Here is a 26,204-nt window from a genome sequence, read left to right on the forward strand (position 1 = left end):
AACAACAGGTTTGATTCTTAAATAACCATGATTCAAAAAGTAACTTTTTCCCCGATAAGCACCACAGCATGTAAGTTTATGTCACCTTGCAGCAATATAAACATTTAGAAATCCATTTATAGGCTATTTTCAGCCAAGTGGTTCAAGATAAATTCCTGCTAGAAAACACCAAGTTAGCACAAGAAAAAAATTCCAGCAGCAATGTGTTTGATTAGAGGTATGGGCATGCATACAGTCCTGGATGCAATTCTGTGATCTTTTTTTATTTTGTAAGTATCTCCTTAAATCATAAAACCAGTCTTTTATAATCTGAAGGCAAGTGTGTAGAAAAAACAGAATTCATACACAGATGCCATTTACTATATCAGATTTGCATTATGTTCTTATCAAATAGAACATTTAATCCTTGAGTTAAGGAAAACAGACAGTACTTACGGAGGGGAGACAAGAGTTCTGTTCTTTTCTGCTTGTATTCCATTTCCAGATTGCTGTATCGCTCTTGATCAGCAGGGCGGTCCACGGATTTCAGCTGAGAAGCATAGCCATCCAGGAAACAGTCCAGTAGTGCCACCAACTGCTCAGCCACAATGCTGCGGAGGTTACTGTCCACCTGGGGATATACCATCTGCAGAATGATTCCATGCTGACGGATTACTGCTGCACGAAGGCCACTAGATGCTTAGGGAAAGAACACAGTGACCATTGAAACAATGATCCTATCACCAAAGGAGCCTATGCTGAAGTATAACATTACAATTACTATGCATAAATAAAAAAAATAGAAAGAAGAAAGATAATAAACATTTTACTCTTAAAAAAATGAAAGCAATACTGTAAGACAAAACCAAAACAAGCACATACTCCCATCTTTACCTATTAAATTTGGCCAAAATGTAGTAAACAAAAAGAGAACAAAACCAAACCCACACCCCCTGAACTACACAGATCTATCTACACTGTCAACTGTCAATACCAGCTGGTTATCAGAAGAATCACTTGCAAGATCTGTAAGCAAAGTAGAGAATACACACAAGGAAAAGGCAAGTTCTGTTAACCTGACTGAAATACTTGGATGTAATCATCAAGACAACATACCAAGATAGCTTGCATGGGTCATGCTTTTCAAAAGATTTATCTTGGGAGCACTAAACAAGTGTCTTTTATACACAGAGGCCACAAGGAAGCTTAAGCACCAACTGGAAAGTGGTTGCTTCTGCAAACATTTGTTCTTGTAGTTTTTTTTGTTATTAAACCATCAAAACAAGACACTGTTACGGAAGCAGAGAATCATCAGTCCTTTTAAAACAGTTATAGATCACATTTCATTAATCATTTTAATATTATGTATCCTATAGGTGAGCTATTTCCCAAAACTGTTTTTTTGTAGTCAAATTTGTATTATCAGTACTGGACAAAATAACTGTTCATCGATTCATTCCATTTCATTCTCCAAATGAAACCTTTGGGTTCTCCTATTTTTACTGACAACCTTGTAGCAGCTTTTAACAGCAGGTTTAACCTTCAGATTGAAATTCATGAAAAATATTTTTGTTTAGGATAATAATAATAATTTCTCACCTGTCCATGGAATATATTCAGGTTCTCTTTCTGGAAGCTCTTCTGGTTTGTATAAAGAGGCTCTAGACTGACGATACTGACTAGCAGCTTGTAGCATGTCCTATTTAAAGGCATAAGTATTTTGAAGTCTACATGCATATACACACCCTGTAAAAGCTACTGCATACTGGCTTTTATAATTCTGAAACGTACTTTTAATATCCCTCTTCTTTCTACACCCCTCAGTTGTATAGAAGAGTACATACTGATTGAGCAAGAAACCTCAGTGCTCAAGCAGAAGCTTTTCATTCTTTGCTACACACTCATGCTTTCACAACTTCCAAAAATGCTGCAACTTCTCAAATTCTCTTTAGCAGTGACTGATAAGTAAAAAGAATGTCCCTAATTCTGCATGAGACCATCTTTTCCTTCTTAATGTATGTGGATATGTGCACATTCACTTTTGTTCTCATGTCAGCGACCCAAATGTGCGGCACTCAACTTGTTCAGTGCTCTTCAGTATTTACCTTCCCCTCCCACAAATATCTTAGTTAACACAGTTCTGTACCTTAATGATGTTATTCACATTGACAACTATCTGGGCCCACTCAATTGATTCCATAGGCATATCTTTCAGGATTTGTTCCTCTTCTTCTAGTAAGCATTCGAAAATGGAATCTATCTGGGACACCTGAAAGATAGAAAGAAAAATCACAGTGAACACAAACATACCCATTACCACCTGATACCAGAAAATCAAATCATGAGTTGCATAGAAAAACAAGTAAGCATTAGTAGAAACCACATCAATAGTCAGAAATATTAAAAGGTATCAACTACTCTAGTGGATAACAAAATCATCAGCTTGTATTTCATACAATACTTGGAATACAAGAATTATCTGCTTTCTGGACTTAAATCCAAGAAAAAAAAAACCAAAAAGCCAAATCAACCTAATTTTTGAAGGCAACTCCATCAACTTTCATTAAGCACATTCCTCCATCTTCTGAAATGCTTGTCAGTAGAATCTTTGTTAGATAAAGTATACTGGATAACAGATCTGCTTCAAAACAGCAGACCATTATTTCTATTTTTTCTCCATTAGCAACTATTGTCCTCTACAGGAAAAGAAGTTTTCTAAAAATAAATGTTTTGTGTATTACTTCTTTTCAAGAAGGAAAAAAGAAATAAAGACTGGGGGCTTGACTGGGCCATGGCCCAAACGTAGATTAACTAGCTCAGATTGACTAACGTTAGAGAGGATGAACATTATGAGACCAAACTGATACAATTCCATCCAGGACAGATCAAAGAATCTCTTCTGTCTGGAAAGCTTCATACTCTTCAGTTCATGCCTTAAAAATAATAATTTAGCAAACACTTTCTGACAGGCCAGAGAATTTCATTTGTCTTTTTCATTGCTCATCCATGTCAGTTAGTTAGAAATCCTAACAACTTTACTCCTACGACACAAAATTTATCAGAATTCATGTTTCAGTTGCAGACATAAAAAAGCATGTGACAGAAATACCACCGCACCAACCCCATTTAAGAGGAAATTGTTTAATGTTGAATTGATTTTCAAAGGGATAATTTCCAAAGTATACACTAAAGCATTGCAACTTTTACTGCATGTGATACTATACAACACTTTAGAAATAAGATGTTTCTTACCTCTCGAAAGAACACATCTGCAGGGGTAAGATTTGGTGAAATATCACACTCCCTTTTGTTTAATGCCATCAGTATAGCAGCATTCACTAGATCAGGCAGCCTGGAGTGGTGATTCTTGAGAACAATAGCTGCTGCTAGTTTCTCTGCATGCTCACAAAGCAACAACCGAGTTGCCATAGGCATGGCTCGCACTGGAAAACTGCCCAGACGTTCAAACACACCAACCTTTTAGTAAAAAATACAAAACACCACATGCACTTCAGTGTTCTAGAGGAGTCACGTTAAGACAAAATAATACTCTACTGTGTGTGCTCATACCAAAAGAACAGTTTTACCTGATGAAGAAACTCAATGAAGAAGGAATGTGCTTTTGTCTTATCCTCTAGCTGATGAAGAAGAATAAGAGATGTGTTGCTGAAACCAACTGCTTCTAAAAAAAGAGAAAAATCTTAGATCAGAGCACTTGGTATCTTCATTTCTGAGCAAGGATTTTTTTCCCCCCCTCACAGGTAAACACATTTCTGTGCCACACAGAAACACCAGCAGGAAGCATCATCCACCTGTGACTATTTACTATGTGAACTTTCAGACTAAGTCCCTGCTCAGTAACTGGCAACTGCTGCCCAGAGGTCCTGCAGACAGTTTTAAATTAACACTCTTCATGAGAGACAGGGAAGCATGAACAAAACTGCTTCTTGCTGAAAACATTTCTGATTTAATCCTTTACATACAACAAATACTTGAAAATAAATTTCTCTAGTCCTCTTTTTGGCAATGCCCCAGAGGGACATGAGCTCATTCTATCCAGAATCTAAGCCTACCAAAAGGTGTGCAGCCATGCTGACAAAGGGCTAAGCATGAGCAAATAAGATCTTTCTCTTAATGTATCTATTTATGGAAAATAATTCAGAACTATCCAAGGAATCATAGGAACACTAAACTGACACCACCTGTTCCTTGCACAAAGTACTCTTCTCAGAAATCTGTTTTCTTTGCTGCTTGTGGTTACTATATGAAGACAAGAACTAACAACAGTAGCCTACAAGTTTATCTGGCAGTCTCGTAAGATGCATTTTTTAGCCTTTCTGGAAATATACCTAATGGTGATGGACAGCAAGGGACAACTATACCTTCTGTGAAATGCTTTAATCATGATTTCATCTGCAATGATGAAGAGTTTTCTTCCCCCCAACAAAAAGAAACAGACCCAAACCAAAACAAAACCTCAAAACATAACAAACACCACATTATATTTACCTTCAGGTACAGATTCAGCCCATCTCGGATCAGAGGCAGGGTAATCATCTATTAAGTCTACACTGATCTGAGTCACTGCCCTATCCAGTTCAGTATCAGAATCCAGATCTGTGTTACTTGGAAAGAGCTCAGTTACCATGCTTTGTGCATTGACTATATCTTTCCTGAAATAAAAGAAACACAAAGTATGTGAAATAAAAACAGCAGATAGGATTATAGGAACAAGAATCACTCAATAGGATTTTCTGATATCCTTTTTGTGAAGTGCTTTAGATTATAAACATAAAGCATTGTCTGGGCTCTCTTTGAACTAACTGAGGATAAAAGTTATTCTGATTCTATGAATAAAGGTACTCTGACTCTTTGCAACCAAGCAGGCTGTACAATTTATAAAATGAAAAAGTCCCTGTCAGGAAGTGTTCCAGGTCACTTTTTATTTTATTGCCTCTATTATTACTATTTAAGAGAAAAGATTCATCATATAGAACTAAGTCTAGATGTCTCTGGTAGCTAAGTCATCAAGTTTCTACTGCTTGCTTTAAAATCTTCACAAGAGTACATGCAATCACTCTCACAAATGGTAATAGAGTAAAAGCTCTCAGGAAAATACTTCAGAAAATACAATGCATTATTCTTGCACTACCACATCAAATCACTAATTTCTTCTAGTTCCATAAATATGACCCATCTTTTAATCAAGATAACATTAAATTTTCATACTGGTTCACACTGCTTTCCTTACTACCTCCTACATTCTTCTGACACTGTTTACAACTCCCTTGCTTGCATCCACATTGATATCAGCTTTCGTATTTGTTATCTGTGCACTCAGACCTTGGCTTCTCAGTCACCTCAGGACTTCAACCATTTTCAGCAGTTCTGTTTACTGACATGTCCACTTCCAAATATATGTAGATTTTCTTCCTAAATTCTGTGCATGTTCAGATATTTTAGTCTTTATATCCTTTATTATATGTGCCTAATCCTCTTCATAATCTTCTATCTCACATGCAGCTCTATTTCAAAAGCACTCCTACTTCCTGTTATCTTAAATCTGTTCTTTCCATTTTCTTAAGACTCTTTAAGGAGATTAGTCCTATGAGGCTTTGTGGGCTGGTATTGGTTGGCTTTTTGATTGTGAGTTTGGTTTTTTGGGGAGGGGGGGTGTTAATATACATTAAAAACAATCCCCTCTAAATATAAATAGCCTATGTCTATTGCTCTGTTTATCTTCTTCCTCCTCTGTTTATATTACTCATCTCAACATCAAACCTTTCCAAAGCACTGCATGCCTCCCAAGGGTCAAGTTGCTTTAATCAGGATAGTCTGATGAACAGTATTTCCCTTCCACTCCCACTCTCCCGTAACAGTCAACCTAAAAAAGATCTTGCCACAAAATCTGCCATGCTAGTTACCTTCATGACCACATAAAAAGTAATTAAAGATATTCAAAGTACTACTGGAAACAGCTATGTAAATAAAAAAGAGGAAGGAAAGAAAGTTTTTTAACAATAAAACACCACTTACTACAAGAATAAGGAAGTCAAAATAGCAAAATTTAAAGTTGTTTCACTGTCAATAATGTAACTATAGAATTTACTATAGAATTACTTTGCAGAGTAAGCAAGTCACTGAGATTACAGGAGTCTGCTTCTAGCACATACATTTTTTCACTAGCCCAAGACATAGCTAATATTTTCCTAATAAAGATGCGCATGTGTCATTAAAAGAGCTTTGATTACAACATTACAGGAGTATCTTTGCCAAGACAATCTCTTACTCAAACATTAGAGTGCCTTCAAGAACAGCAAACAAAGCAAGCCTCAAAAATCAAGTGCAATTTGTACCTGCAGTACTGTAGAAAAGCAGCTTTCAGCAATTTAGTCTTATCTTCCTGTGCTACAAATTCTAGCCTACTGGTTATGTCAAATGCAGGACTCTGAAAATGAAAAGTAAAAACTTCAGCCAAAAGACAAATACGAATCTTCATTATGAAATGAAAATGATTTTTCTAAGTAGTAACAACATAGATTTAAAGTAAAAATGCCACTTAGAAGCAGTTGTGTTTAAGCCAAACATAAGCCCGTAAGATAGATCTCAATGGAAATCACAGTGGTGTGACCTCAAACATTCTAATAAACTTCACATAATCTGGAAAAAAAAAAACCAAACAAAAAAAACCCAAACAAAATAAACCCCACCTTATGCCAACTTCTTTCACCAGTCAAATTTTTTATGATCATTATTTTACCATTTAAACCCAACATTTTTGACAGAATTTAGAAGGTATCTGTGAGCACTATCACCCACACAAGCAATCTAAGTACAGACAAATCTAACTAGAGATTAGTTCAGTAAGAAAAACAGTTCTACCTGAGCATACCACACACAAAGGTCTTCCACTAAAATACTAGTTAATAGCAACTCATTTTAAGGGTGGTTTAATTGGAATAAGGATTGAAACTCACTTATCACTTAGAAATATTCTCTAATTTATATTCTAACAACTTGCCTATTCTTCCCTCCTATTCCAGGGACATCTTGTCAACAAATTCCACATAAATTTTAAACTAAACATGTTTGATATAAACTAAACTTTAATAAACGCACATTGCACAAAATATCAAAAATACTTTTATATATTTTAATAACATTATATTAGAATAAATATATACATCTCAAACAGGGAAGAAACAATATTCAGCCACTATCCTCAGCTTAGCTTGCAAGATTTTCACAGTATAAAGGAACAGACACATATGACTGAAGAAACCATCCTGATTAAGAAGCGAGAAGGAAGTCTGAGTCTCTGCATAGCATTATATCAGGCCTAGAGACATACAGTAATAAACCTACATGAAAAAAAATAAAAAGATTTCATAGAAATCTCAACTTCAAAACAAAGGAAAACCAAAAAGTTACCCAAACTGCCAGATATTGTAATACTTTCTGGGTTTTAAAAACTGCCGTCATTACAAGCATTTAAGTCTCCAATTAAAATAACTTTGTAACTTTAAAACTCAAAACAAGTCAGGATTTCCAAAGGGAAAATTCAAGCCTGCCCAAAAAACAATTCTGTGTCTACACTCAGTTTTCAGCCAGCCAAGGAAACAACCATTACCTCACTTCTCGGTCCAGCAACAGAACAGGACAGGGAATCTTCAAGGTCTTCTGGAAGCACAGAAACGTTCTCCCTGGACAAGATGGTAGTAAGTCCGCTTTTTTTGGCAAAGAAGATGGGGAGGCCAGTACAGGAACCCGCTCCTAAAATGCTATCTCCTAAGATTGGAGGAGGGGAGGAAGCACATAAATGCCATTTTAAGAACAACATGTAACAGTTTCATAGACAAATAGTCAATTTTGTCTTGAACCAAAACAGTAACTGACAGCTCCACCTGACTTAAGAGAAACTGCGGGCACTATTTGCTACTCATGCAAAGGCGTGCATGTTTAAAGAAAAAAAACAACCAACCAAAGAAAATAAACAAACAAAACCCAACAAAAACCAACCAACCAACCAAAAAAACAAAACCAAAGCAACCCAAACCCTACCAAACAAAACCAATAAAAACCCCAAGATTCAAGTGGCTCAAACTCTCCCAAAGGAGTCATGTGCACAAGCTACTCGAAAACACCTCTGAAGGTCAGGATGACAGAGACATCTGACACAGGCACCTAGTATGTATTTTAGGCTAAGCACTGACACCATGTTAACTTCAAAACAAACCTCAAAAACCACTCATAGTGAATGTTGGAAGAAAAAGAAAATGGGTGCAACCCCCTCTCTCCCCCAACCAGAACCCCCATCCTTTCATATATCAGAAGCAGATATCTACTTTATTTTCATTTGAAACAATGTGGAGTAAGTAACAACAATACTGGGTTATCGTATCAGAGCTTTCTCCATACACTCATGAGAAATTCCCATCTTGAAAAATTCAATAAAGAGAAAAAGGAGCATAAATATGACGTTGCTCAGAACAAAAATATTCTATTAGAAAGCATCAGCAAAATGTTACTGCTCCCCCCCCCCCATTACCTTGTATGCCAAATATGATTTTCTCCTGTGGTAAAGAAATTCTTCCAGTTCCAGTGGAACAAGCAAACACTTCATTTTCCTTATAAAGGTAAGCAGCATGGCTAAAGTAATCTGGGACTACCAGACAGCATACCACTTCCTCTTCTGACTGAAAGCATTACATATGAACAGTATCACATATAAAATCAAAACCCTAAACAAACATCTAACATTTTAAAGGCTGACATGAGTTGCCTGAATTTAACTTTTAACAAGATATGGATATAACTTTTATTACCTAAATGCCATTACAAGACAGAGGGGAGAGGGAGAAGAGTGGAAGAAGTTTACCAAAGAAAGTTAATGCCCAAGTTTGTGTTCTTTCTGCTGGAAGCATAAATGAGGTACACTCAGGACAATCAATGTGTCCTCCCCTCCCAGCAAGTCAGCAGTCTAGTGAGGACCAAAATACAGGCCTTTGTCCTGCTACTGAGTCTTAAAAGAGTCTGATATCTGTTCTCAATCAATTGCATGTGTATACCACAAAATTACTCTCTGGAAATTTTCACAGACAGAACAAAAATTTAAATAAATCAGTAATAATCCAATGTTTAGACTTCTTTTTTTTGAGGCTTTTTTATCTTATTCTTCCCAATGTAAAGCATAAATTTTACATACACTTACTATTAAACATTAAAAGATGCTAGTACGTATTTTCCTCAGAATACTATGAATACGTACTTCCAATAACCGTAAGACAGAGAACTTGTTTTTCCTTTACACAAAAATCTGATAGTATTTCAGAATAAATCAGCTATGTTCTCAACTCAGTTTCTGGGCCTTCACCTGCATACCTGAAAAGACGGATTATACTGTGTGACCTCCACAACAACATCATCAGACATCTGATAGCCTTTATCTTCTACTGTTATCAGAGTGTAGTAGACAAGACATGGACGATCTCCAGGATGCCATGCTGCAGCAAGTATCACCAGTCCATCACTATTCAACCACAGATATCAAACCATTGAGAGATGATCATTATGTATTTTACTGTTCAAACTCTACCACTTATATCTAAGTAGAACCACAAATATTTTCAATACTGTATTTCTTTTTGAAAGAGAAACTATTTGCTCTTTCAAGCTGTTTTATTAACAGCTTGAAATAGTATTTATACTGCAGTAGAAAACTGAATGAAGGCAGTTGTGATTTTATATAATTAAATACAAGAGATACTGAATTCTCTGCATTTGTTGGAACAAGTTACAATTGTTTACTTGCTCTGTTTGTATTATAAAGACAAAACAAATACCCAAACCTGATAAAATGACACTACAAAAGTAAAAATAATTATTCTGTGGTAAATAATTTGTAATGCTAAAAGACATAATGGCAGCATGAAGTATACAGGATAACCTAACTAACCAATATGACGTGTTTATTTTCTCAACAGTGGCATTTCAGTAAAATTAAATTGCAATTACTAACAAAGTTTTTGCAAGAAAACAGAACACGTGTCACATTAATGTCAGTTACCAGATGCAAGCTTACTTCCTTACCGATTCTGTTGCAAATCCATATACTGTATATTTACTCCTCCTTTAATATCTTCATAGTTACTTTCAGAACCCTAAAAAACAATACATCTGACTTATAACTACATGAAAATAGGCTATTAAAGAAACACAAAAGCCCTTTCCAGGTGAGCTGGCTCTTACCCAAATTGCATCTGTAATATGTTCTTTCAGGATCCTGTTGATATCCCAGCTGAGAATATAACGTTCTGACGAATCATCAATCTCCCATTTGTTTAGATTTGAACTTGTTAGCATATAAAAGCTCGATCTCTCTTTATCCCAAAGAACGCTAGAAATCTGTATTTAAAAAAAGAAAAAGCCAGAAAGGTTAAAGCACAGCCTTAATATTTGCATGCAACAATCTAAACCACTCTCAGTCTGCAAAAATCATCACTTCCTTGGGCAACCTATACAAGTTACATTACAAGCTGAGAGTATTAGAAAATTTCCAAGAGAAGTTTTATCTTACAGATAAAAGAACACTTATAGTGTTCTCTAAACACACCACAAGTGTTTTAAAAATTGGAAGAAAGTATGTTTCTCATCTGTGGAGCTCATTGGCAAAGCTCAACCCAATCGCCAAACTCTTGCCAACCCTTATGAGGAAAGTAAAATTACAGGTCACTGTTAGTTTCTTCAAGTATTAATGAGGCTATCATTAGAAAGAAGCAGGACTTTGAATCCTTGCATATTCCCCAGTAAGTATTACTTCTTTAAAGTCTCCTTTTATTTACATGTAAAGAGCAAGTAAGCTTTCTCCTTTACTAAGCATACAGATTTATTTGGTTTCTTTCTTACAAATGTCAAAGAAACATAAGTAACAAATGAGTGGAGTCTTGTCTTTTCATCATACATCTTTACTTTTTTTTTTCCTTTCTTAAACACCAAGGCTAGAAATGACAACAAAAATTAAAGCAGATTACTATATGAATGTTATTCAAGCTTACCACAGCATCATTTCCAGGAGACAATATACCCAGAAGAGAAGAAACCTTCCTACCAATTCCAGAAAACATGCCCTGACCTAGTGGTAGGGCATGCTGATGAATCTTGCCAGAAGTATCTGGTATCAATCGAACTAGCTGGCCGCTGGAAGATGATAAAATAAAGCTTCCTCCCTAACAAAGAGAAAAGGGAACTATATTAAAGGAAAAAGAAGAAAAAAGAAGAGTACCACAATAAAATTGTTTCAGGAATGTAAGACAGGATTCCTTATGTCAGCTTGTAAGGATAAACACTAAACAAGAATCAGACACTATGCATCCATAGTACTTAAGAGCTAACAAAGAAAAAGTATTTTTCACATTAAAAGACCATTTAAATGAATTTTTCCCATTATTCTCTATGCTTGAATCACTGCCGCATACAACTCAAAGTATTCTTTTAAATTTTAAATCATGTTTTGAAAACATATGAAAACATATTTAATCAATCTCTAGAGGTACTACATTAAACCTTCGTTATGTGAAGTTATTAGTTAAATAATATCACTTGCACGCATGCATTTAAAACCTGAAGTGCTATTAAGCATATTGTAACTTTTTTATATATAGATATATATATACACGATATAAATATATATCTCATCCTATCCTACAGGACACTAATCTAAATGAACTGTGTAACAAATCTTCTATGTCAAAAAAAATTGTCAAACACCTGACTGGTACTCGGCACTGGCAGAGACTCATTTTCTTAGCATTGTATGACATTTTTATCCATGAAGTTCCATTTCAGTTTAACAACAGAACTAGTATCTCATGGAATCCTTGGAATCTAATGACGAAAAATACTGTTACCTTTGCAGTAAGAAAATGTGAAAAGTCTTGCGTGTTATGCAAAATAAGCACTAGACTGTAGGTGCTTTTATACTTTGCTCTGGAAGCAGACTTTTGCAAGGGCATCTCTTGCCTGCCCTAATAGGTGCATCCACCTTAGGACTTCAATTAGCATCAAGAGTCTGTTTCTGAAACTCATATCACACAGCAGTCTGAGTGTACCAGCTCTACACCCTTTGAATCAAAGTAAACTGAAAGGTGGGTTCTGACCACTGACAGATGATAATTTCATGTAGCTAGGCTGCACCTAGATTAAAGTAACAACCCTGCATCCAAAATGACCAGTGCAGACAGTGACATTGCCTCATCACCAACTTTTTTACTTTACAGATCCTCAATTGCTCCCTATCACTACTTGCTAACAAAGACATAGTTTTCAGTCCCCCTAACACTAAGGCATTACAAAATCCAGTTGCCTTCAATTCAAAACTGATCAAAGTTTCTATGATAGAGGGAAACCTGTATGTAGCCTGTTAGACGTACAACAATTTTCCAAGAAAATGAATGTTAAGGGCCTGGAAGTTGCTGAATTGTTTACCTGCACAGGAAATGGTCACAGAACAAAATCAAAAAGAAATTTAAAAAAACAGCAAAATTTTCATCATCATACTATACAAAAATGATGTTAAAAGTTAAATCTGCACAGTGATAGGATGACTATTTAAGTATGGTTGTCATACCAGTAATAATGCAGCTTTAGAACACTGATTGATTAATAACAGGATACTGCTATGAAAACAAAAAGTTCCTCTGGTTCTGAATTCACACTGATATCAATGTTTCATCTACAGGTGTAATAAGACCTTGCTTTCCTCATCTTGATGTCCAAAACTTGGGCAAAATTCTCTAATAGGGTAGATACATATTAGTGTTTCTTAACATCTTGAAACTTAAGAAATTCATCACGAAGATCATTGTCTTCAGATTAGGTTTACAAATATTTATGACATGCTGATGCCTTAAAATAATTTTTATAATACATGATATGAATAGATGTTGAAAAAGTCATGTGATAAAATGTAACTGAATTGATAAGTAGTTTTGAAGACAAAATACTGTAACACTGAATTGAGTTTTTCCACTCACACTGAATTGAGAGTTTTCCCCCATTTAGGCACATCAGCAGCAGAAAACACTTTCTAAGAACAATTCATAATATGCTTGTTCATTACTTTCTTACAGAAATCTCTCCAATTCTGATGAAGTAGTTCTCTGGTTTTGTGAAAGCAGAGTTTCTACCACTGTAATTAACCTCAGTAGTAATACTGACACACCTCACAGGCTGAGGTACCAAACTGTTCCTGTTAAACACAAATTAAAGTAGTATTTTAATATAAATCATACTGTACTGTACCTTTACTGCTGTTAGAAAGCTGCACAGAGAGCCTCCGAAGTCTGTAAAAGTCTCTGTATATGAGCCTTCATGAGCAATACTGGGCCAGTAGCGCACAGAACCTTCACTGGTAGCAACCATTATTGCCAGAGACTTGAAGGGAGAAAGTAATTAACAGAACAAAATAAACTAATCAGATTGCAGCTTTAAGTAAAACATGTGATTTTACATATCAAGATTGCAGGTAACAAACACACAAAAAAGTAATAAACCTACATAATACACACTGACAAACCTAGAACTGAATCACAATATTATTCTGTAGTATAGCTTAGTATCTGCAGGAACTGCTGCTTATTTTGCTAACTATATTTTCAACTGGTTCTTGTTCCTGATAATTCAGGGTCTGCTACTGAAATGCAAACAAAACTCACAGTTGCAAGACAGGAAAAAGCTTCTGGAGAATTCCAGGTGCCAAGAATTATAAGCAACCATGGCAGACTTGAAATGCAGACTGTAATTTAACACAGAAACTGCTCAAGTGTCATTAAAAGAAACATTAAATCATATGTTGGTCCTTCTCTTCGTAAGACCTAAGCTCACAGTATGCCTGCATTGAGGCTTCTGACTCAGGAAATCAGATACCAAATTCAAAGAATGAAGCAAGAGACTGTTGAACTAGAGACTTAGAAAACACTGTATCTATTCTACTGGTTGGTAAGAAAAATCGCAGAAAAACAGAAAAACTGTAGGAGCCATTATTGAGCTCCTTGGAGTTTTCTAACTATATTCTGACAGCAATATTTCTACTTCACTTTATAAAATCATAATATCCATGCGTATCAGCATAATATCATGCAATATCAGCTCACAAGCTGAAGAAAAATTAAACAATTTTAAAACTTGGTTTAGGTGTATTACTTGCTCTTAAACTTCTTTGAGTATGATTAAGTCATAGAGCATTTAGAGCTTTATGAGCTAATCACAAGATACTAAGACTGCTTTTCATCATCTAGAAGTGTAACGTCGTAAGTCAAAAGAAAACATCCAATTACATATTCTGTGCTGCTTCTCCCTTCCAAAGACAACTGCTTATCCAGTTTTATTACAGCACCAGACATATTAACTGAAAACTACACCCAAGCTGAAAATGAGAGCTTCTTTCCTTCATGAATGATAGAAACAGACACATTAACATACTTTCAGAAGACTTAACGGATCTTCAAACTTCACTTTCTACCACAGTAATGTTACAAAAAGTCACTCAGGAAAGCAACCAGTCAACACAGATTAAATCATCTATCCTCCCAGTGCCAGCCTCCTTATAAAGGCCAGCCAAGGGAGGGTGCTTCTTATCCATGTGTACTCACAATTAAACCACTGATGATTTTTTCCAGCCAGTATGCATTCAAATTGCACTTGCTTTGGCTGATTGCCCTGGTGTTTATTGTTAGCACAATATTTTTCTGTTTACTGTACTTTTGTGTGTTACAAAAGCACAAGCAATCCTTAGGAAAACGCTTACTTCATCTGATCCTATCACATGTAAACAACGTAACTTGAAAAGACCAGTATTTTGTTTATTTGATTTTTATTGCTTTTTTATTTTTATTTTATATTTATTGCACACTATCAATCCAGACCTTTTGAGACTATATAGCAGGTATTACAGACCACCAAATGCAGTTGTCAAATAAGTACTTGATAAAATTGGATATATTCAAAGGTACTCAGAGTATTTTTAAACACTAAAATATAAAAGTTGATCACCTGCAGAGAAGGCACATCACCTGAGGAACCGAGACAAGATATAGCTGCTAAACTAGAACTCCACTGGAAGTCACTGGGTGGCAGCTGTAGTTCCTTGCACAGAGATAACTGTAAGAATGGAAGGGATGCCATAATAAATGAGACTGGAAAAACTTATTCCTCTGCTACAAATAGTTTAGAGGTTTTGACCCTTTAAAAAATTAATTTTCAACTAGCCCAGACAATGTGTAAAGAAACCAAAATAGCACAAGGCATTTTCAGCAAGGTTGTTACAACCACCAAACAGCTAAAACCCACCTACTTGTACATTTTCAATCACTCTTTTTCTTTAGTTATTTCTGAATGTTTCTCACAACACTATAAAACTGAATTATTTCTTGACCATTCCTTAATATAATACGCTAACGTGGCAGCAAAACAAAACTAAACTAGAAGTGCTTGAGAAAGGTCAGTAGGTACTAACAGAGTGGAGAGGGTAAACGCTCCTCCCTTTCCCTTTCCCCTTCCCTCCTCAAATTAAAAAATCATAAAGATTTTAACCCCTTGAAGAATCTCTACAAGTACTAGAATGCTTAGGCCTGACAAGCCACTGTAGAGTGCAGAATCTATGTAATTAATGTATGTTGCACTAATTGAAAGACACTGATTTTGCAACTACAGTTTTCCTCTAACAGTTCTTGCTATTCACTGAAATGTTGTTGAAACATTGCCCAGAGGGGAAAAATAATAACACTGCCATAAGAAACCCAGATGAAACGTAAATTCTGCACAGGTGAAACTGTTTTTTTGACAAGCTGAAAATCAGTCCCAGAATAATCTAAACCAATCTGTAACATATCAACCGGTTTTTAGCTCTTAAAATATGCTTTATCAAGTCTATCTAACATGAGACACGCTTATTAAAATGCTAAGAATTAACCCTAGTGTTAAGGTGACAAAAATTAAGAAAGCAATATAAAAATGTTAAGCTTCCTCAAAAGCTAGTTTCAGTTACTCCTGTTGTTAGTATGACTTCATGCCAACCCTGCTGCTTTTGGGGGAAACCAGACTCCAATTTATAAAGAAACTCTTGCTTTAAAAAAGACCACAACTGAATAGTTTTTCGACTAGCATAAATACAGAAGTTTTTCCATCTTGATCGTCCAGTTACCTTAGCTACTGGAGACTGACCAATCTTCCAAACAATCAGCCTCTCTTTATGGACTAGCCAGGCCCATCCACTTTCATCCACTTGAACACTCAGCTGGTCATCAGCTACATGAAAAGTAATTTTCGTAAAGGATTCATATTTTAAAAACATAGCAGAGTAATCTTAAAAGCAATAAACTTTCATTCTCATATGAAAATAAGAAATATATTTTATATTAGATTAAATTCCATGTTAGAATTTCCATGTTTTTGACCAAGAGAACAAATTACTACACAGTTTAAAAATCCATCTGACAAATGCCCAGTTTTTGAAAGTGAAAAGCAAGGCAATTCTAGAAGCTATTTCTGTCAATTTACAGCAGATTGTAATAGCTTTGTGAATTGGTCAGCAATTTTAAAGATTATTTCTAATATACACATTTTTGGTTCCTCTTATACATACTATGAAAACTCAGCCACAGGGAAAAACTACTTAGGAGACCAACTTCTTGAACTCTGGGAAATGTCTGTATCACTGGGGATTTTAGAAGTGGTAACAAATGGGGACTGAAAATGAATTTAAAAAAACAGAGCATCCACTCTAGGGCACACCGGAATCAAAACAAGTGAAAAAGGTGAGGAAAAAAAAAGCAACCAAACAATTAGCAAAAGTTACTAAAAAACTACTACTGGCTTTCTTTATAACCCTGGATTTTACCGTACATTGGTTAAGACCTGAAGGATATTTACATGCATCCATACTCACATGAGTGTTATTACAATTATACCTACCTAGTTAACCAAACTGGATTCAAACCTAGGCACAAACATTTCAGTTTCCACGGAAAAGTCAGCATTTAAATAACATCAACAACACATTAACACTTCTCTCACCTGTCAATTTTCATGAGAAAAATAACAGATAAAATCAGTTCTTACCATCAGCTTTCTTCAGGGCTTCCATAACCTTAACAGGCAGAGAGGATCCAAACCCCTTAACATCATAGTTAATAGTCTCACTTGCTGAAGGGAGCTGGATAACTCTGGTAGGAGTTGCTCTTAAAACAAAAAGTTACTTTTTTATTGTTTCTTCATCAGTTTCAACAGACATTTATGTCATTAGTATCTGTTTAGAAATAGATGTGATGAAATGGGTTTATGTAAAATAAACATGCTTCCTCTGGGAGCACCATCTAAACCAGTAACTTGGTGACCTCCTTACAAGTTGTGAGCTGTCATCAAATTCCTTTATTTTTTAAGGAACTGATTTTTGAATATGCATTCCTCCACCAGCAACACAATTACTGTTCAACTTCTTTGCAGCTGGTGCAGTGCTGTGTTTTCCGTACCACAGCATGTCATGCCCAGTATAGAAACCAGGGGAAGTTACCCAAAAGGCCCAGACTGCTACTCAAGGTTGGACTGGGTATCGGTCAGCGGGTGGTGTGCAATTGTATTGTGCATCATTTGTGTTTATTGTTTTATTTTCCTTTTCCCCTTTTAGTTTTATATTCCCCTTGTTATTTCCCTTATCATTGTTATTACTGGTGATAGCAGTAGTGGTTTGTGTTATACCTTACTTACTGGCCTGTTCTTAACCAATGGGAGTTATTCTTTTGGTTCTCCTCGCCACCCCTCCAGGACCAGGGTGGGGGGAAGAAGGGAGAGTGAGTTGCTGGCTAGGCTTAAACCACAATAACCCTGTACAGGTTGTTGAAAGCAAGAGCTTTCAGGCAGACCCCTCTCATTAGGCTCATTTAGGAGCATGCCTTAATACACTCAGACACAAGACCAACAGAGTCTAATTGCTACACGTTACCAAATAACATTTTTTCCCATCCTTTCACTCTGTAAGGTTGAACCGTTTTATCTAACTAAAAGTCTTTGTGTCTGCATCTGGCTTTTGGTTGCGTTCGTAAGACTCAAGGAAGAGATTCTGATGGCAAGCACTTCAACACTTGGTGATTTCATTTTTTTTTTCCTAATGATGACACTTTTTTAATCACTAGTCTCATCTTCCATTAGGTCTCTCAGCCACTAGCAGTACTTTAGCAAAGAGCAAGCCTGTTCAGATCCTCAGTTAACAGCAACCCAGCCGTGTATGGCAGGCTCTTTCCTCAGGCAACGAAAAAGGCAGCCACCCCTGAGGAGCGAGGAACCTGACGGGAGCTGCAGTCAACCCACTCCGCACCGGAGCACCAAGGGATACGGGGAGGCCGCGGCGGGTCCCTGTGGAAAGGGTGGCCGAGGAAGAGCTCGGGAGACACGCCTCTCCCCTCAGTGGGCCGGGAGGCGGCTGCACAGTGGGCAAGCCCTGACCTCAGAGCTTTCCCCTTTTCCCCTGAGGAGAACACACGCCGGTTTCGGCCGGCGGAACTCACCGGGCAGAGAGGGAGCCGCTCCTCCGCGCCACCGGGGAAAACAGCACCGGGGAGCTGGCTACCGCCACGGCGGGCAGGTTCTTCCTGCCGCCCGGGCGGGAGAGTGGGCTGGGGGCGGCGTTGCCGAGGTTCCTGCGGGCCGACCCGCCGGGGGTCCGCGGGGAGGCGGGAGCCGAAGGGAACATGACTACAGCTACGGCTGTGGGAAGAACAGCACGAAACCGCGCTCCCGCCGGACGCCCGGTACTCCGTCCTTCCGGGGCGGAGCGCAGCGCGGCCCCTGCCAGGGAGCGGTGTAAACCCCGTGCCAGCTCGCCTCACACCCTGGGGGCTATCTTTGAGGTTAACCCGGCAGCTCCATTTGGGAACCGTTTTTCACTGAATTCAACAAGTTTTGGTGCTAACCAACTCAAGCAGATACACTCAAAAACTGCTGTTGAAAGACCATTGCAAACTGCTCTTCGGCACTTCTGGAAACAGGTTTTCCACTAACATGAGATGCCTAATCTTTAAAATAGCCTGTGCTTGTCCCCAGATTTCTAATAAAAGACCCCTAAAACCACACAAAATATTCCATGCAAACCTTGGTATGTTTTACGTTTATGATATATTAACATTTATTACATTTTTTACATAAATTACATTATTTACCTTTATGATAAACACCAGTCATGCACTACAACTATTCAATGGTACAGAATTTTTTAGTTACCCTTTTATAAAGGGGAACTAAATTTTCTCATGGTAAGAAAAAACTGCATTGGTTTGTATGAAAAATGTCCTTCAGAAAGTACATGTGTACTTTCTCCTTGGGGAATATATACTATCAATTAAGCTAATTAGTCAGAAGTAGCTAAAACTACCCATCATTTTCAAAAAATACATTCTTTGATTAAAAAGACTTATGACTACTAAGCTTTCTATGTGGACCGTGGTCCAATATGACTGAACCTGAAATGAAAAGGAGATAAACTTGAACTGTTTCATCTGGCAATATTGAAGTATGAGTACCTGACTGTTTCCACACTTTTAACTTCATTTCATAGAATCACAGAATAGTTAGGGTTGGAAAGGACCTTGAGATCATCAAGTTCCAACCCCCCTGCCATGGGCACAGACACCTCACACTAAACCATGCCAGCCAGGGCTCTGTCCAACCTGGCCTTGAACACTGCCAGGGATGGAGCATTCACAACCTCCCTGGGCAACCCATTCCAGTGCCTCACCACCATCACAGTAAAGAACTTCCTCCTCATATCCAATCTAAACTTCCCCTGTTTAAATTTTAACCTGTTACCCCCTGTCCTGTCACTACAGTCCCTAATGAAGAGTCCCTCCCAGCATCCTTATAGGCCCCCTTCAGATACTGGAAGGCTGCTATGAGGTCTCCACGCAGCCTTCTCTTCTCCAGGCTGAACAGCCCCGACTTTCTCAGCCTGTCTTCATATGGGAGGTGCTCCAGTACCCTGATCATCCTCATGGCCCTCCTCTGGACTTGTTCCAACAGTTCCATGTCCTTTTTATGTTGAGGACACCAGAACTGCACACAATACTCCAGGTGAGGTCTCACAAGAGCAGAGTAGAGGGGCAGGATCACCTCCTTTGACCTGCTGGTCACGCTTCTTTTGATGCGGCCCAAGATACGGCTGGCTTTCTGCGCTGCGAGGACACACTGAAGCTGGCTCATGTTCATTTTCTCATCGACCAACACCTCCAAGTCCTTCTCCACAGGGCTGCTCTGAATCTCTTCTCTGCCCAGCCTGTAGCTGTGCCTGGGATTGCTCTGACCCAGGTGTAGGACCTTGTACTTGGTTTGGTTGAACTTCATATGGTTGGCATCATTCCTCCTCACAAGCGTGTCAAGGTCCCTCTGGATGGCATTCCTTCCCTCCAGTGTATCAACCGAACCACACAGCTTGGTGTCATCGGCAAACTTGCTGAGGGTGCACTCAATCCCACTGTCCATGTCACTGACAAAGATGTTGAACACCGGTCCCAACACCAGTCCCTGAGGGACACCACTCGTTACTGATCTCCAGCTGGACACTGAGCCACTGACCACAACTTTTTGTCTATAGAGCGCTTCATCCAGAGTCCTCCTGATCAGGCAGTCTGTCGCAGACCCCCACAGTAATGTCCCCCATCACTGTTCTCCCTTTGACCCTGACCCATAAGATCTGTTGACTGATCACCTGTCCCCAGACATAGTTCCATACTCTCCAGCCTATCACTGATGTAAATAGCAAGTCCCCCTGTTGCAGAATGACTCTAAGAGCAGGACCATAGGGCCCTGGAGGACTGTGCGAGCAAGGCAGGGGGTGGCCCCCACAGATAACCGGAGACCGGACATGGGAGGAGAATGTGGAGGAAGCTGTGTGGAGCTAACCAATACTGTTGTGCCAAGGAGGAGTGGCTGAATACCACTCCTATATATATGTGAACTGCGTCACAAATAAAGTAGAAGTTTGCTTATCACGCATACTGGGTTGGCCTGTCTGCTTCTCCTTGCCGCTTACATCCCCCTCCGTGTCTGCCTGGCCTGTCTTTCCTGTCTGCAACCTTTCATTCCAACACTCCAGTCATAAGAGCCATCCCACCATGTTTCTGTAATGCCAATGATACCACATCCTTGTAGCCATGCACGGATCTCTAATTCCTCGTTTATTCCCCATACTATGGGCATTTGTATAGAGGCATCTGAGCCGAGCTCCAAATGAAGCCAGCTCACTGGCTGGAGTGTCTGGAATATCTCTACATTGCTCCCAGCATTTATTATAGGTGCTGGCAAGTGACTGGGAGTGCTGGGATGGAATGATGCCCCCCTCCCCCAACACATCTAGTTTAAAGCATCCTTGACCAGTCTGGCAAGCCTCCTACCAAAGCAGCAAGACCAGCTCCACCAGACTCCAGTAGACCTGGCCTCCCAGATTGAGTCCCATGTTCTGAATAACCAGACCCCTGACTATGGCACCACTGTTCTCACCATTTATTAACCTGCGAAATCCACCTGGCCGTTTCAGGGTCCTCCCCTTTGACCTGGAAGATTGATGAAAAAACTGTCTGAGCCCCAGAGCCCCTAACCCACCTCTGCCAGGGCTCTGTAGTCCTTTGTAATGTTCTCCAGGCTACTGCTGTCTATGTCACTGGCACCCACATGGACCACAAGGAGTGGGTAACAGCCAGCAGGACTTACTAGACCAGGGAGCCTCTCAGCAGCACCCCTGATCCAAGCCCCTGGTAGACACCACACCTCCTCAAGACTGGGTGAGGCCGACAGATGGATGCCTCTGTGCCTTTCAAAGTAGAGTCCCCTATTATTATGACCCGCCACTTCCTCCTGGTGGCACCAGTAGTGATGCTCTTTACTGGTGCATCAGCAGGATGTTCATTTAGTACAGCATGCGTTTCCTTGGTAGCCCCCTGCAGAGTTGTGAAGCGGTTCTGGGTGGGAATGTCAGATTTTGAAGGAAGCCCCTTCCTTTAGTTGTCCTCTTCCTTTTTTTTTTCTTTTTTGTTTGTGTTTTTTACTTTTTTTGTTTGTTTGTGTTTTCTTTTGTTACTAGCTCCCCGGATTACTGCCGTCCTCCTTTTCTGTATGTGCTGTGATGGACGCCTGTGGGCCCTGCACAGTCTGGGCCTTACAAGCAGTCCAGCGCCCTCAGCTTCCCTGACATCTTTCAGGCTCTAGACAGCGTCCCACAGCTCAGCCCCTGCTGGGGTAGGACCTCCACCAGGGCGCACCGAGTGCAGCCCTGCCCATTGTACATCCTCGCCTCACCAGACCGGTGCAAGCACTTCCTGCACCTCGAGCTCTGCGCTGCAGCCTCCCCTCTCCTCGGCTCTGTGCCGATGCTGCCACCGCCGGGGCAGCTAAAGCAGAGCTCCCAGAGCTGGCCTCGCCCTCACGCGAGCGCTCCCTACCTGGCTCGCTCCCCACTCGCGCTGCCGGCGCCAACTTCCGCGCCAAGCACTGTTCCCGCGCTCCCTGGGGCGGGCTTTAGCGGGTCAGGGCGGGGCCGTCCCTCCTCGCTTCAGCGGCCCTGCCGGCTTCCGGGCAAGGCCTGTCGGGGGCTCGAGGCTCCCTCGGTGGCTCTCGCCGCTCAGAACTGAGGCTCCTGGAGGCGGTTTTTCCCCGTGCTCGGGGGTTGAGGGCACCTCTCTGGAGCTGTGCACCGCGGCAAATGACCTTTTCTTTGATTTACGGTAAAAGCAAAACATGAACATTTAGTGGAGTATCAGTATACTGTTACACTAATGTAGTGTCCTTCTGCATAGCCTTCTCTATTACACTCCATGCAGCAATGCTAACTCATCACGTTATTGTTTTATCAAACAAAATAGAAAGTGCACACACAAGCAAATGGGGAAAAACTGAGTAAAATGCAAGCTGCCACCCACATTTCCCAACATCCATGAACAGTGACACTCAAATTACTTTAAAAACAGAAAACTCCACATCTCATTTCTAAAATACGCAAGATGATGCAGCATGAGCAGTTTGTGCTGTGTGACTCCTGTACATACACTTTAATACACTTCCTCAGGGAATTACTTGGCTTCCTTTTGCTGTCCCAGCCCCATGTAAAAAGCTCCATCTTCAGGTGGAAGATACAACTCAACCTTTAAATCTCATTTTCAACACAAATAGTTTATGCTGATATTGGTTAGAGACAGTTCTTCAGCTTGGACTCATGTGGTATTTGTTTTTCACATGAAAAGGTGAATGTCCAGCAGGCAATTCTGACAATACTAGTGGGGTCTTGAACTACCAGAAGGGAAATAGTGGGCTTATATTATAGCCACAACTTCAAAATATACAGGATTGATACTGCTGCTGCTTTTTATTTATTGCTTGATGAATTAAACAGTGTAGAAAACACTGCTTCGATAGACTAGCCACAAATAACTGCTTACCTAGTCAGAAAGATTAGTTTGAAAGGATAGTAGCCAGCTCTATTATGAATTCTCATTAATTGGTGGAGTATGTCTTGGAAGACTATGGAGACGTTTAAACAAAGATGTGTATAAAAGATCACTACCATTTTCTTCTTCATAGGTTAAGAAACGTAATGTCTTGCTCATCAGAATACAGAGGTCCCTAATAAGTCAGGGTATGAATCTATTGGATCATTGCGTCATGAGTTTAGGACCCCGTAAGCAACCAGACACAATTCTCCCCATTCAAGACAGCTGAAAATCTGCTGAAACAGTGGCAATACACCAACAGTTTCCACCTTGGACAGGGAGTTCTTCAACTCTAGTAACAAAAATAATGCAATACTTGATTTTTCTTCTCTTTCTCACACCTTTTTTCTCACTAAGCTAGCTACAGTTCAAAATGAAACCATATCCAGAGTTGGCTAGCGCTGCTGTGGAAGCATACAGCATGCCATGTGCACACACCACATACATTACACACATATAAACCACAAATCTGAAACTGTCCATCAAAGCTTTCTATTTGCAGATGACTACAAACTTTGTTTCCTCACCTTGTTGAGGTCTGTGGTTTGTTCCAAGGAGTAGAGTGACTCTAAACTGAACAAAGTCTGTTTACCAGTGTACGTGTTATGACAGACATTCACCTTACTGTGGACTAGAGCTTTTCCATAGCTTTTCACACTTTTCTGTGGATTGCAGGGCCTGCCAGAACACCTAATAAACAAAAGACATAAACTGCCAGAAAAAGACATAGTCATTCAGTTCAGCTGCAAGTAATTCCTGTAACCTGTGTAAACACACGAATCAAGGCTCATTGCATCTCACGTAAGGAAAGAGTACGAGTAAGGATTAAAGTTGATCCCCTCTAAATCCATTCTAAAACTTGGTAGTCAACACTGAAACAGAACATTGGGTCAGTGGTATTTCTGGCATATCTTTAGCACAGTATCTGCTTCTAGTAAAACTATTATCAGATGATAAAATTACATCTGGGTGTATTTCATTGATTTTATTTTCATTCCTTAGCACAGGGATCTCTAGTGTTTTCACTATGTGCTACAAAGTGCCATAAATGGCACATTAGATAAACAGGTTTAGCTTGCCCTACAGTAGATATCTCACCTATTGCTAATAAAATTTTCCAGCAACAAGTTTTCCTAGCATAGATCAGTTTTAATGTGACTGGAAAGTGTCTCACTTTTTTTTTTTTTTTAACTACCTGGTAGGGTTTTGCATCTTCAGAAAGTCTAGAGAGACTCTTTTGGAAGAGATTCTTAAATTAGAAACACGAAGCCTATGCTTTCCTGCCAAATGTACCCTCCTGCAGTTACTCAGATTAATGTAATGCTATTATTTTACTAGCTATCCTTGAGAAGGCAGTTTAGTAGTTGTCCCTAGTAAAGCAGTTATGCAAAACCTGGGATTTCTACCAATGAAAACTTAAGTAACAGTGAAAAAACTTACACATGCCTTAGGAAAAAAAACTTATATATGTATGAGTGTGTTCTTTTGGATATCATCTTAGAAAGGAAGTGAAACTAAAGAACTGGGAAAATGGAGAAGGGAACAAAATGCATGCAAATTTTAGATTTTCCTATGCTGACAACATACTAATACACTTCCTTTGTCCTTATATATAAAGTCAGGTAGGATTTTTGTTTGGTTGCCTTTTCTCGTTTGTTTTTGTTGGAGTTTTGTTTTAAAGAACTTTCTTCCAACTTATGCTTCCATACTCTCAAAAATGTGTTCTCATGTGTAATTCTCCACAGCGACTGTAGATGGGGATCATAATCAACTTTCACATTTCAGAACAAAATGGTAACTGAAAGGACAGTGCAGTGGTGGTCAGAAATTTCAGAGTACATTTGTGTCCTGCATTTTAAGACTACTGACAAGCACAGAAAAATTCCTTGAAATGGGAAGAGAATGATATGAAAATGATAAGATTGTCATTTAATTACCCTTAAAATACCGAATGCAGCACACCAACATACAGTGCATTACAGCAAACAAGATTCTAAATGGTCTCAACAAAAAGCAGAAAAATCTATATGCTGAAACTATCTCAATATGATAGACATTTAAAAAAGTTGCAATAATTATTAAAAAGCTTTCAATAAAAAGTTTAAACACATTTAAGTTTCAAAAGAATATTTTGTACATTTTGGAAAAATATAACATTTACTTTACATAAGTAAAACATAAGTTATATTCTTTGTTGTTTGTAAGCTTCCATTATTCATATATTCTCTCATACATTTTCTTTTAATACACCCTTTTCTCTGGGTTGTAAATCTAATGCAAAAGCATCACTGTTCTGAAGAAAAGCTTGTTTCTGCATTAGTTTCCTGAAAAGTCCATTTGGATTTGCAAGTAGTTCATCATGTTTTCCACATTCAAGAATTCTGCCCTTGCCAAGAACTGCAACAAAATCAGCGTTCTGAATAGTCGACAGACGATGAGCAATAATTAGGACTGTCCTCCCTTCCATCAGCCGGTCTAGAGCTTCTTGCACTAGATACTCATTCTCAGCATCCAAAGCACTAGTAAGAAACAGAAAGTGGGGAGGGGAGAGAGGAGGGTGTCTGTTATTTTCAGACACATTAGTTGTGCATGCATTAGGCTTATCTTGCTAAAACTGCAAACCCTTGCTATTATTGGTGAATACAAATCAAAGGAACTGAAGGCAAGTTTTGTGAATATGCTTAGAGCATGCATCCAAGTTAC

General features: G+C 38.9%; 2 protein-coding genes across 4 annotated transcripts in view; both read right to left on the reverse strand.

Moving 5' to 3' along the window:
- The window catches only part of NUP133 (nucleoporin 133), a 32,692-nt gene extending 13,917 nt beyond the window's left edge, over positions 1-18,775 (reverse strand). The window contains exons 1-18 of one of the 2 annotated variants that reach the window (XM_062641770.1): positions 18,537-18,775; positions 17,095-17,213; positions 16,178-16,281; positions 15,028-15,135; positions 13,279-13,410; positions 11,034-11,204; positions 10,228-10,383; positions 10,069-10,139; positions 9,361-9,508; positions 8,528-8,675; positions 7,610-7,767; positions 6,336-6,427; positions 4,489-4,652; positions 3,567-3,658; positions 3,232-3,456; positions 2,126-2,248; positions 1,579-1,678; positions 436-678 (exon numbers count right to left, since the gene is read on the reverse strand). In XM_062641770.1, coding sequence (XP_062497754.1) covers positions 436-678; positions 1,579-1,678; positions 2,126-2,248; positions 3,232-3,456; positions 3,567-3,658; positions 4,489-4,652; positions 6,336-6,427; positions 7,610-7,767; positions 8,528-8,675; positions 9,361-9,508; positions 10,069-10,139; positions 10,228-10,383; positions 11,034-11,204; positions 13,279-13,410; positions 15,028-15,135; positions 16,178-16,281; positions 17,095-17,213; positions 18,537-18,721 — 2,539 coding nt within the window. In that variant the 5' untranslated portion in view covers positions 18,722-18,775. Of the gene's footprint in view, positions 1-435; positions 679-1,578; positions 1,679-2,125; positions 2,249-3,231; positions 3,457-3,566; positions 3,662-4,488; positions 4,653-6,335; positions 6,428-7,609; positions 7,768-8,527; positions 8,676-9,360; positions 9,509-10,068; positions 10,140-10,227; positions 10,384-11,033; positions 11,205-13,278; positions 13,411-15,027; positions 15,136-16,177; positions 16,282-17,094; positions 17,214-18,536 lie in introns of both variants that reach the window. The other variant, XM_062641769.1, reaches the window with a different exon arrangement.
- Positions 18,776-25,404: 6,629 nt separating this feature from the next.
- Positions 25,405-26,204, reverse strand: part of LOC134175573 (TAF5-like RNA polymerase II p300/CBP-associated factor-associated factor 65 kDa subunit 5L) — a 52,002-nt gene continuing 51,202 nt past the window's right edge. The window contains exon 17 of one of the 2 annotated variants that reach the window (XM_062641686.1): positions 25,405-26,020. In XM_062641686.1, the coding sequence (XP_062497670.1) occupies positions 25,729-26,020 (292 nt within the window). In that variant the 3' untranslated portion in view covers positions 25,405-25,728. The remainder of the gene's footprint in view (positions 26,021-26,204) is intronic. The other variant, XR_009969046.1, reaches the window with a different exon arrangement.

This window comes from Pezoporus occidentalis, unplaced genomic scaffold (assembly GCF_034315485.1).
Source record: "Pezoporus occidentalis ecotype Australia unplaced genomic scaffold, CSIRO_AGI_Poc_V1 ctg7, whole genome shotgun sequence".
In the NCBI taxonomy this organism is placed as follows: Eukaryota; Metazoa; Chordata; class Aves; order Psittaciformes; family Psittacidae; genus Pezoporus; species Pezoporus occidentalis.